This window comes from Desmodus rotundus, chromosome 13 (genome assembly GCF_022682495.2).
Source record: "Desmodus rotundus isolate HL8 chromosome 13, HLdesRot8A.1, whole genome shotgun sequence".
Lineage (NCBI taxonomy): Eukaryota > Metazoa > Chordata > Mammalia > Chiroptera > Phyllostomidae > Desmodus > Desmodus rotundus.
Genome location: NC_071399.1, coordinates 28343837 through 28356592, shown reverse-complemented (window position 1 = coordinate 28356592; position 12756 = coordinate 28343837). Strand labels below are relative to the sequence as shown.

Genomic DNA, 12756 nt, shown 5'->3' with positions numbered 1-12756 from the left:
GTGGAAATGTGTCCTCCAGGGGTTTCCTGTGAAAGGCAGACTCCCTGGTAAGGGAAGGCCCAGAGACCCCCGGCCCACCCTGGCACAGTCTCCTGAGCAGTTTACATGCCCACTAGGTACCAACTGTCCCCAGACCAGCGGGAGACGCTGGAGTCCTTCATCCAGGCCATAGCCCAGAGCACTTAAATCAGAGCCTGTGCAGTGGGCATGGGCCCCCTCGGTGTCTAGGGCTCCTCAGGTGACCCTGGCATGTGTGGTGTGTATTGCTGGGGGCTCTGGGAGGGCTCCCCTGTCTTAGACTGGGTCACATCTAAATGCTAAGTCCTTTCCCATCCGAGCTCTGTCCACTCCGGCTCCAGGCCCTCAACTTAAATGGTCATGAAAACCAAACATTTTAGAAAATGGAAAAGGTCACCTCAGACCAGACCAGTGTGTTCCGAATGTCCGTATATAGTTTGCGTTTTGCACAACTTTGCTAAGCAAAGTTTCAAAGTCCCACTACAAAAACTCCCAAAAATGTCAGTAGCTTTTTTACCCTTTTATAAACAGGAGCTATTGCAAGGTTAGAACGTTTTATAAACATAAAACATTGCACAGTTAGAAAAATCAATATTGACACGCATGCAGTTTCCCAGAAACAGTCTGAGGAGAGCAGGAAAAGCTGAGGGTGACGTTTCTCCTCTTCTCCACCTCGGCTTCTCCCTTCCCAGGGAAAAGGCCTCAGGTGGCAGGAGACCATCATGTTGTCGGGTGGAGAGTTTTCTGTGCAGTTGACTACTCTCTGCCCCCAGGCAAACCCCAGACTTGTGTTTCTGTCTCTGGAGGTCAAAGGTTGTTTGGGGTCCAGAGAGGACGCCAGGGAAGAGTCACAAGTAAAACCTGCCTTTGCTGTTACTACTTGATTTCTCACTGTTGGCCACTATCATTGGCAATGGAGCTCATGCATGTATCAGAGCGGAAGGGAAACTGAGGCACAACAGAGAGAAGCGTGGGAGGAGCCTCCACTGCCTTCATGGATCTGCTTATCTCCCCATCCAGAAACAGACTCAACTCTGTGAGGTTCTGAAAGAAATCAGGGGAAGCGATGCGGGTGGATGCTTTGGGGAGGGCCCTGGCCTGGGACTCACAGACGAGGTGCCCCCGGCTCTGCTCATTCCTGGGTGCCCTGGGACAACGTAACTCCATCTCTGAGGATCTCCATCTGCACAGGAGGATGGAGCTAATGAAGCCACCTCAGCTACATGTTAACCCTACACATGGGCCAAGGCTTGTGTACAGAGGGACATTCTCTTCCTGCTGCCACCAGAGCTTCCTCAGGGAAGTCATCTACGGGCACAGAGACCAGTAGGAAGCCAAGGGCAACGAGGGGGACAAAGCAAAGGTTTGATGGTTTTCTTCTCAGAGTACAGGAGAGGTTACAACACTACAATAAAACCACTTCCTGGGCACTGGCAGCCCTACACACGCACACTCAGTTCCTGAGGGTGGGATAATGAAGGGGACACCCTGGGAGCACAAGCCTAGAAACGTGGAGGGCGCTCTGGACGGTGGTGTGAGGTTTGAAGGGACAGCGAGGCCCAGCTGAGTGTGAGTTAGGAAGCGGAGGAGAGCGCGAGCCAGCTACCCCATGGGGACCGGCCTGGTGCTGCTGCTATAAAACCAGAGGTGGTAGTAGGTTCGCAAGCACACAGGCGGCCTTCCAGGAGCAGGGCCTGCTGGCTCACTGGGGGTCTGTCTGGTCCTGAGGCCCTGCTGCAGGCACAGAGCAGAGACTGAGGCCTCAGCAGATGAGCGACGGGACCATGGTGGGGTGCCGGGGAGTGGCTGCTCTCCGACCCCATTGGGACGGAGCCGCCGAAACAGGAACTGGAGGGTTTACATTTCCATTCCAGCAGCACTCCCCCTGCTACGGCCACCACAGGAATCACTCACTGACCGAGGCAAGCCATGGAGGAACACCAAACCCTGGTGGAAAAGCCATTGAGAAACAAGATTTACGGTCTCAGGGCATCCCCCAGAAGTGACTTTTAAATACAAGCAGGACAGGGCAGCTTTACAGTGGCGAGATCTGCTGCCCACGTTTATCCAAGTGACCGGACGTGCTGCCCGGTGCGCCTTTCCTGACACAGTGCAGTGGGAGGTCACACGTCCCTGATGCAGGGAGCACCCCGAGTCTAACTGTGAAGGGTCAATCGGACAAACCTCCCTGACAAAGGCCCAGACGCTCCAAAAATGTCAATGCCAACAGCCCCAAAGCATCCGGGGAACTGCATTAATTGGCTGAAGGAAACAAGATGCAGTGAGAGAGGACACCGCAGGAGGTTCTCATCAGATGCCCTGTGACGGAAGGGAATCCCCTGTACATGGGGTGCAGGGAGAGAGGAAGGTAGGCAGACAGACAGAGATACAGAGAGAAACAGAGAGGCAGGGGATCCTCTGTGCTGATCCACTCGGTGAGTGTGTGACCAGGAATTAGTCGAGGGTGGAGTGTGACGGTGTTCACCCCTCAGGGTATTTAATCACCTCATGGTGCTGAGTGTGATTCCCGGTTCAAAGACTCATTGGCTCTTACAAAATGTCCCCCAGGTCCACTCTTCCACGTGGCACTTAGCGTTCCAGGAAGCCTGGCTGGTCTGGCCTCACGGAGAAGTAGGTGGGGCCCAGTGCTGTGGTCGGCTCTCTAGCCATTTACTGGGAAGCTTGCTGACCCCTGGCCCACCCCATCTAAGTTCCAGTTCCCTCTGTGATCTCAGGTCTCTGCTGCCCTCCTGTGGACGCCCTCCCCATGATGACCTCCTTGCTGTGCTCCGGGCAGCAGCAGCCCCTGACCCCCCATCGGGTAAGGCTCATAAGGCTGGCAGCCTTCAGATTTCTCTCCCAAAGGGAGCCTCTGTGACCAGCATGTTTGACACAGCGCCCCCATCGCTCTGTACCTGCTCATCAGCTCTTCCTGAGAGTGAAACGTGACATTGTTTCTCGCCCTCCCCCACACACCTCAAATGTAGGCTCCAGGCCACAGTCTGGCTCAGCTGCTACACCCCCAGGCTGCTCCGGGAGGAAGCCAGCCCATGCTTGTCACTCAGGCTGCACACACGGGCCTGAGGACAGGTTGCTCTCTCTAGGTCTATCACCCTATTTCCTTGGACAGGTATGGGGAACCGTTCCAAGAGTGGGAAATGTGGCCCAGCCCCCACTCAGAAAAGCCAGTGGGGAGCAAGTTTCGGTCGGCAGAACCCACGCCCGCAGATAGGTTCTCCCGTGGGGAATCAGGCCTGCATTGTACCTAGACTGCTATGAGGCTTGCTCCTGCTAAAACTCCCTCACCCTGAATTGAGGCAGCAAATGTTTACTATCTTTAACTTCCTAAAATCTGTGCTAAACCTCCCAAGTATGGAGTGTAACCTGTTTGACCACTTTCCCCCTTGAGCTGTAACATCCTTCTCTTTGAAGTAATCAGCAACATTCTTTCCTTTGTTGTCTGTAAAAGGTGATCACCTACAGTGAACCTGTGCATAGTAAATGAGGACCATCCTCGATGTAATGTGCCCAGAAAAGCAATAAAAGCCTGTGGGGGAGGGGGGCAGGTCTCGGGGCCCTCTCTCTGACTTAGAGAGCGGCAGCGCAGCCCCTTTTTTTCCACAGGATTTCTGTAGTCCGTGTGTATTTGTATTGCCGCCACAACACAGGGTCCTGCTGGCCAGGGTCTGCGTCAGACAGGACCACCTGGCCTCACCCCCAAGAAGTCTACCCAGTTCTCTGTCTCCTAAATACCTCCCCAAGGCCCTCTTTGCTTTGGCTTTTCATTTCTCTGCCTTTCCATTTCCATCTTTGTCTTAAACAGAGAAATGCAAAACTGAAGAATATATTTAGAACAGTGAATTTATGCAGTAAAATTCCCTGTGAAATGTCCTCCTGGCGGAAAACACTTTTCTCACTTTTGGCTTCTGTCTCCTGCTTGGAACCACAATTTGGGGCTGGTGGTCATTCAAAGCAGCTGCTGAACTGTGAGCCAGCCCAGGATGGACTTTGGCCCCTGTGTTTGCAGACCTGTCCCTGGGTTGCGATCAGAATGGCGGGCTGTGTCCAGCTGCTCCTGTTCCTCCTGGTCCTCTACCCCGCGGAGCCCTCAGGTTGGTGTCTGCTGCTCGTGTCCTCCTGGACAGTGTGGGTTTGGTTGGGGGGCTTTTCCAAGGATAGAGGAGCCCCTGAGTGACCAGCAGGTCTTAATTCAGCTCCCAAAAGAGTCCTCCTGGTCTCTTTATCATTCGTGACAAATATGTTGGAAATGGTGTCCCTTGGGGTCCTCCCAGAAGAGATCCCCAGAAAGAATCAGACATGAGGGAAGTTGAGCCTGGTCTGGTGGGGACAGGAAAGGTGGCGGCCAGTCCACAGGCAGAAGTCAGGTCGTCACAGCACCATGTACTCTGACCCCCAGGAAGCAGGCATCGCAAATCTTTGGGAAGCCCATCCATGCTGACAGCATCTACATTCTTATCTTGCTCCGTAGTCTTTCTTTCTACCTCAAAAGCAAACGAAGTTCTAGTAAGATGGAAGCGTGCTGGCTCCTATCTTTTGGAAGAGCTCTTTCAGGGAAATTTGGAAAAAGAATGTTATGAAGAGATTTGTGCCTATGAAGAAGCAAGAGAAGTATTTGAAAATGACGTGAGCACTGTATGTACCCCCACCGGGAACTCACATGCTTTCTGATCATTCAAACCGCTGCTGCCTTCGAGGGCACAATTTCTCAAAGAGACAAAGCTACATTCACAACTGGTTTACTTACTCGTGAGGTTGACTTAATCCTGATTTTACAGATGAGGAAACAGAGAAGTAAAATGATTTTCCGCATCTAGTTAAGTAGGGGACTTGGATATTATCTCAGTTCCGTACCCCTGAACTCTTCTTCTGATTAAGCAAATTAGCACAGTAATTACATTTACTCATCACAAACGCCACTCGGCTTGTCAACACTCTGACAGAATTTGATATTTTTAATAGACTTAATTGTGTTAATCTATCAACAAATTTTTAAGAAACAAAAATCTTCTCTAGAGTGCCTGCATAGTAAGAAACACTCTCATGATCTGTAATTTGAATAAAAAGTGGCTACATGTATACTGTAAATAATACAGGCAAACCGTTCTTACTTACTCATAAGCTTATCGGAAGATAGAGAAGTAAGTCAAACCTGACAGGCTGAATATTTGTAAGTATTTCAGAAAAGTAAAATATTGAATAAAGGTTTCCTAGTTTTACATATAAAAGCAGCACTATTTAAAGTTATTCTGAATAAATTATCAACCTGTTTCTCTAATATATTTTTTAAATATTTTTATTTTTATGCTTTATCCTCACTCGAGGACATTTTTTCATTGCTCTTAAAGAGAGAGGAAAGGGGAGCAGGGAGAGGGATTGAGAGAGAGACAGACAGACAGACAGACAGAGAAACATTGACGGGTTGCTTCTGACCGGGGTCCGTCCGAAAAGTTGTGTATGCACGCTGAGCGGGACTCAAACCCACAGCCTTTCAGTGCACAAGACGATGCTCCAACCAGCCGAGCCAACCGGTCAGGGAGTGTTTTTAAAATATTCTAAAAATCATTTCTTACACACTTGTAGATGAGGGCACTCTTCCGAAATAGATCATCTTTAATAAGACTAGGAGCAACTCGAACTTTCTGGCAAAGGGAAAACTGGGGGGGGATTTTTATTTTTCGATTACTGTTGACATTCAGCATTATTTTATATTAGTTTCGGGTGTGCAGCGTGGTAGTTAGACGTTTATACAATTGACGAAGTGATCCCCCCGATAAATGTAGTGCCCACCGGACCCCACACATAGTTATCACAGTATTATTGACTGTAGTCCCCGCGCTGTGCTTTACATCCTCACGACTGTCCTGTGACCACCCATTTGTACTCCTAATCCCTTCCCCTTCCTCACCCAGTCCCCCCACCCCCACCCGTCTGGCAGCCATCAGTCTGTTCTCTGTATCTGTGAGTCTGTTTCTGTGCTGTTTGTTCATGTGTTTTGTCCTTCAGATCCCACACATAAGTGAAATCATTCAGTATTCCTTTGTCGGTCTGACTTATCACTCAGTGTGATGCCCTCTAGGTCCAGCCGGAAAACTGCTTAATCTGCACTTGTGACATTACTCAGGCTGTCCCGAGTCCAAGCGTGATTAGGGAGATGCAATCACTGGTTTACTTCCTAGGCCTTAATTCCGAGTAATTCTCCTGAGTTTAGATACCCGCACCCAAGCTAGCCTCCCACACACACATACACACTTTTGACTTTTTAACTGCTGCTTCATTGGCTTATAAAAAAGGGCACTCTGTAGAGCAAGGGCACTAACAAAGACTGCCCGGGAGGCAGGAAAGAGGCCTTGGGAGGCCGTGGCGGTGACGCTTGTACCACGTCACAGACCATTATTTCTCCTTCCTTAAATAGGTTACAGTAAATGCACGTGAAATAGGATGTTTCATATATATATCAAATAGGGTATTTAGTAAAGAATTTTGCACTTTGTTTCAACCAGTATTTTCCTATTAAGTGGATAAAATAAACATTTTCTTATCTTTAAGCCAATCTACAGGAGAAAATATTAAAAAACAATCTATTTGTAACACTTTTCATTTTACAGGATGACTTTTGGGAAAGGTACATGGGTAAGTGGTTTTCTTCAACTCTTGCAAGGATGGTTTCCTCTTCTTTTTCCTTAAGATGAGGTAAGGCATTCCACATTTCAAACCTTCGGTACCTGGACAGTCCCTGAGGACAAGCACAAGGGTGGGCAAGTTCCCAAGGTCATGCCAGGGTCAGGGAGAAACTCTCTTGTGGGCTTGGGTGGCAGAGGCCAGGGGCCCGCCATGCCGAGCAGCTTCTCTCATTCCTGTGGCCTCCCAGGCTCCCTGAGGCCTCTTGCTGGCAGATCAGAACTTGGTTAATCTGAGGGCAAGCTGCACGCCCCTGCAGGAGGAGCTCCCAGAGACTGGGGCTGAAGGGATGAACACAGGGGATTAGGCGAGGAGCTGAGGCAGCCAGGGACAGTCAGTCATGGAGGTTGCTCAGCAAAGAAAGAGGGAGGCTAAGGGAGGAAACTGAAACAAGCATCGTGGGCACACATGGGCTGGTGGGCCCCTGGGGACTTGTGAGGTGCACCTGGCAGTCCGATCCAGCCTCCTGGTGTCCTGGGTGGCAGGGTCCGGGGGTGTCAGGAGAGCCCAGGTGATGCCACCTGCACAAGCTTCTCACAACCCTCTTGGCAGGTGGCTCCCCGTGCCTCTCCCAGCCCTGCCTCAACAACGGGTCCTGCCACGACAACATCCGCAGCTACACCTGCACTTGCCCCTCAGGCTATGAGGGCAGGGACTGCGCCTTTGGTAAGCCTCCGTCCCGCCAACCTCACAGTGATGGGCTCCCAGGAGTGAGCAAAGGGTGCCTGTGGGAATCTAGTCCCAACCCAGTTCTCCACTATAAATCATTCTGTGCCTGGCCCTCCTACCTTCCAAACACACCTCCTTACAGTTCCCACAGCCTGGAGCCTCCTCCTCGTCCTCCCAAACCCACCCCCACCCCCACCTAAACCATTTACGATCTACTCTTGAGAATCCCTGGAACTGGACCCATCCCAGGCAGGAGAGAGGGGCTCTGGGGGCCAGTCCGTGAGGGGGAGTCACACACAGACTGGCTCAGAGGCAGGCATGGGAACCAATGTTCCTTAAATACAAATAAATTAAATGCAAAATTTAATTGTGGGATGGGCAGAAACCAATTTCCTATCAGTAGTTATCAGGTATAGAAATAAATTCACTTACTCCTTTCAATGCTTTTGGTCAATACAGAGTCAATTTTAGGGGGGAAAATATTTCCAGCCCAGACCTCTCCTTGAAGTCCAGCTTTTATGCTAACTGCCACCTTGAGAGCCCCACATAACGTTTTGCGACATCTCAAACCTGACACGTGCTGAAGGGAGGTTTTGACTTTCACCCCACCTGTTCCTTCCCCCACCCCAGCTGCTCAACCACCCGTGCGGGGTCACACAGAACCCCCCCAACACACACACATCCCTACCTGGACTGCAGCAGGAAGTGGAAGATGGCCACAAGTGAGCACACACAGTTAGGAAAACGGACAGATGCCTTGCAATACATGTGCATGTACTTCCGTGACCCAGTGACCTTTTCTGAGCACAAGCGCAAGGGTGCCACTCACTGAACCTTTGATTTCTCCCTGCTCATTCCCAAATGCGGAAGCGTGAGGAATGCTCATACGAGGAGCCAAAAGTCTGAAAAGAATGAGAATGTTTGGACTGAAAAAAGCCAGAACCCCAAGGCACAAGGAAATTAAAAAGCAACTATTTCCATGTCAGAACTCCTGGTTTTCCATTTTTGGTTGTTTTTTTCCAGCTAAAAATGAATGTCACCCATTGAGGACTGATGGATGTCAACACTTTTGCCACCCGGGAGAGAACTCCTACATGTGCAGCTGTGCAAAGGGGTATAAACTGGGCCAAGACCACAAGTCATGCATCCCACACGGTGAGTCGCAATCAGTGAGAAATGGGAAAAGGTGGTCTCGCTCCTTCCTGCCCAGCTGGCTCCCATCCACACCCAGCTCCTTCTCCTACAGTAAGGTTTGAAAAGCCACCTCTTCTCCAGGAGAGGAGGCGTTACCATGCCTCCTTGGCCAGCCCTCCTTGCCTCCATGCGGGAGCTTGCCTGGGTCACAGCAGTATCTTAGCGAAACCACGGGACCGAGAGCAGGTGATTTAACTTCACTCTGTGTCCACGCGTTAGCTCAGAATAATGGACATTAAGAAATCAGGTTTGAGCCCTGGCTGGTGTGGCTCAGTGGATTGAGCATTGGCCTGCAAACCAAAAGGTCGCCAGTTCAATTCCCAGTCAGGGCAACATGCCTGAATTGCGGGCCAGGTCCTCAATAGTGGTCATGTGAGAGGCAACCACATATTGATGTTTCTCTCCCTCCCTACCCTTCTCTCTAAAAATAAATAAACAAAACTCTTTGAAAAAGAAGGAAATCAGGTTCAGGTAGTTAGCGCCACTCCAGCAGAGAAAACCCGATGTTCAGTTTGGAAGGCACTGACTTTTCTTCTGTCGTCGCCACCAATGAAGAGAAGTGTGCGTGCGGAGCCCTGAGCTCTGAGTGCGTCGTGGCAATGCAGAAAAGCACGCGGAATCTCCAGATTTTCCCGTGGCAGGTAACAAACGTTTTATAAGCATTTTTCACCTTTTTGCTACAGATTTCATCCTGCTTGTCATTTCCACCTTCTTTGCCCATCAGATAGAAACATAACGACTAAGTGAAAGAAGCATCCTGATGATTTAGGTGAACTATTTACCAACCTCAACGTCATAGTTCAGAGCACTTTCTCATGCTGAAGGCACAACTTCAGCTGTCTGGAGTTCAGAAACTGTTCCCAGTGTCGTTTCTCGGAACACAGGCATCCTGAACTTGCATTTAGGCGGATGAGTTGACACGGGGTCCGGTGAGTGACTGTGGGGAAAGGCAGGTGGCCGGAGTTAAGGACACAGGCTCCACTCCCCGACCACCTCGCTGGAAATCCGGCTCCACTGTGGGCAGAAATTCTCTCTTCTTTGGCATCCATTTTTGTTATTTTCCAGTTTCCTCCCTTGACTGGTTTGGAAGCTAAACATTCTGTTATTTTTCTATTGAATGGTCACTCTTGACATTTAAACATTCACTTTAACTTGTTAACATATAAAGTTAGTACTTTCACTCCCCGCCCCCCAAATTATTTCAAGCACCTCACACTAGGCTCATCTGCTATTTTAACCAGTACTTTATTCTTTTCTTCTTTAGTAACTCCATGAAATAGGTATTATTTTTGTTAGTATGGCTTACACCACCAATATGGGTTTTAATTTACTTATGGCTTCCATTTTCCTTGCCTCTAATGCAGGTCATCTCCTTCTACCTGAAATACTTTCAGAACAGCCCTGTCAATGTAAACACAATGTAAGCCGCACATGAAACTGAAATTTCCTAGTCGTAGTAGTGAAAGTAAAACAGATGACTTGGTTTTGGATAATACTTAATTACTCCAGTAAGTCTAAATACTACTATTTCAACATGTAATGAATATAAAAAATTGAGATACTTACATCTTTTCTCCATTACTAAATCTTTGACATCTGGGGTATATTTTACACTTGGAGAACATCCTAATTTAGACCAGTCACATCTCAAGTGCTCAGTAACCGCATGTGACTACCATGTTGGACGGCCCAGCTTTAGAAGGTTCTCTAGAGCATCTGTGAGTAATAAGCCTCGCGTGTGTTGTATCTGACATTTTTACTTCCGCCTGATGCCTACAAGCCAGTGTAGCCAGCAGGGGCACTTGGCTGTCATGTGGAGGCCAGGACAGAAAATTGAACAGAGCTCAGTGACTACTCTAATTATCCAGATTTGAAAGGAGACTGAGTGGAGATAAATGATGGAAAGGGACAACACCAGAATGGTCGGGTTTTCAGCTGGTGAACTTTATCTTCAGCTGCTTCTTCTCCTTAAGCTTTCTAAGACCCATTATTCACACTCGCATTATTATTGTCATCTGCCCATCAGCGCACTAGGCAAGCCTCAGAACGCTGGGGGCAGGCGGGTAGGGGTTGATGAAGGACTGTGTGCAGTCCAACCTTCACAAATGACACTGGTGGTCTCGTTCTGCCAACGCGCATCTTTAGTCTCCCAGTGCCACCAGGGGAATTGCGGGTGCCACTTTCATCCGTGGAAGCAGTGGGATTGGGAGCTATTACCTGCGAGGTGAGCATTCTCTCCGCACAAATCAAACACATTCTGAGACACACTGATTCGGGAAAGTTAAATACTATGAGATTTTTACTCTGGCACAATAAATAGTTCTTAAGTTATTTAACTGAGTTAATTGGCCTAGGATGTAAAGTTGAAAGTTATCTTTACAACTCGTTTCTTACATTCTAGATAAGAAATTGGCACTGTGTCCCACTGCTTTTTATTACAAGTCTAGCGGACTAACGCTGCAAATGCCATCTTCCCTCAAACTTGGTTTCATACCATCTATAAAGTAAATGTAATAATGCAAGAGTTGCAGTGGGGATTAGAGAAAATGTACCTGACGTATGCAGGTGGTCAGTAAATGGCAACTATTGTTTATAAGCACTTAAGATTCCCAGAAATGAGGCCACATTAAATTTGAAAAACTTTCACTTTGCTCAGCAGTTTTCATTTTACTAAGCTATAAAAACCATAATTAACATTTCTTGAGCCAGCGCCTGTGCTATAAGGGTACATGTTTTATTCCATTTAATCCTGAAAATAATCTCACATTTTATGTTTTATATCCCTGATAATGTTCTTTGCTCTGAAATCTCCCATCTGGTGTTAACACTACTGCTTAGTGTTAACACGTAATCCCCCCCCCATCTTTTACTTGTAAATTATATTTATATTTAAAGTACCTTTTATAGGCAGTATATAGAGTTGGCTTTCAGTTTTATCCAATCTGACAAATCCCTTGCCTTTTAATTGGGGTCCTTAGATCATTTTATACTTATTTACATAGGCATAAATTCATAATTTTGCTATTGGTTTTCTATTTTTCCCACGCATCTGTTCTTCCATTTTCCATTTTTCTGCCTTCTATTGGATTACTTACACACTTTTTATGATTCCATTTTAGCTCCTTTGTTGGCTTACTGGCTGGAATCGCTTGGTGTCGTAGCTGCTCCCAGGTGCAGGGTCCATCTTTGCTGTCACGGCCTCGTGCACCTTCAGCGGATACGCCCTCCACGGCTGTCCTCGGGCCCGTGTCTTAACCACGGACTGTGCCGCCCCAGCCCTGCCAGCTGTCACTGGGCATTTATTGTCTGCTTTGGTCTTTTAGGTAAAACTAACAGATTCCAAAGGAGAAGACTTCTGTGGTGGCGTTATAATACACGAAAATTTTGTGCTGACAACGGCCAGGTGTTCACTGTTGCACAGAAATATCAGTGTGAAAACAAGTGAGTACCTCAGCACTTGCTTTTGTAAGAGCACACGGGAAACAAACACTATCCTACATAGAATGAAAAATTTTAAGCTAGAATTTTGTTTTTAATGCAACACAACTGCATTTAGCTTCAATACTACTGAGATACTTATAATATGAGAAAGCACGTGTAAAATACCTGGTGGCGAGTCTAGGCGTAACACGCAGGCAAATGCTAATATTCCGTCTGAGGAAACCACGGCCAGCAAAAATGTAAGTTAATTTGACACGGAAATGGAGTGGCTGTGGCAAAGACAGGTAACTGACTAAAAGTCGGAAGATCTGGGTTCAGATTCCCCTGTCACCCAAGACCATGGCTGTGATGTGGGGCTCACCACCTCCCTTGTCTGTCCCTAGTTTCTCATCCGTGGAGAATGGGCAGTAATTTCTATGCTGTAGGGAGGTCACATAGTTCCCATGATAGTCTGGGGAAGCACTCTGTAATGACTCCGAAGAACCTGAACATATTTTACTCCTCATTTTTGACTATTTTTCAGTCAACAAAATGTCAACCTGAAAAACTACTTCTAACCGGCCCAATTTTGGTCAGCTTGAAGAAGTTCCTCATAATTTCTCCCTACTTTTTTGACCATTTCACCAAAATAAGTCACTTTGATTTTTTAGAAAGAGTACTGGGAATCAGTTAAAACACTTCATTCTGTGATGATCGGTGGAGAAAGGGGATCCCTGCCATTAGCCATGGCAGTTC

At 47.9% G+C, this 12756-nt stretch overlaps 1 protein-coding gene across 1 annotated transcript in view; it reads left to right on the top strand.

Moving 5' to 3' along the window:
- The first annotated feature begins 4028 nt into the window (after positions 1 to 4028).
- Positions 4029 to 12756, top strand: part of PROZ (protein Z, vitamin K dependent plasma glycoprotein) — an 11198-nt gene continuing 2470 nt past the window's right edge. The window contains exons 1-7 of the mRNA XM_024578990.4: positions 4029 to 4130; positions 4508 to 4671; positions 6645 to 6669; positions 7270 to 7383; positions 8410 to 8541; positions 9136 to 9221; positions 11904 to 12021. Of these exons, the coding sequence (XP_024434758.2) occupies positions 4070 to 4130; positions 4508 to 4671; positions 6645 to 6669; positions 7270 to 7383; positions 8410 to 8541; positions 9136 to 9221; positions 11904 to 12021 (700 nt within the window). The 5' untranslated portion in view covers positions 4029 to 4069. The remainder of the gene's footprint in view (positions 4131 to 4507; positions 4672 to 6644; positions 6670 to 7269; positions 7384 to 8409; positions 8542 to 9135; positions 9222 to 11903; positions 12022 to 12756) is intronic.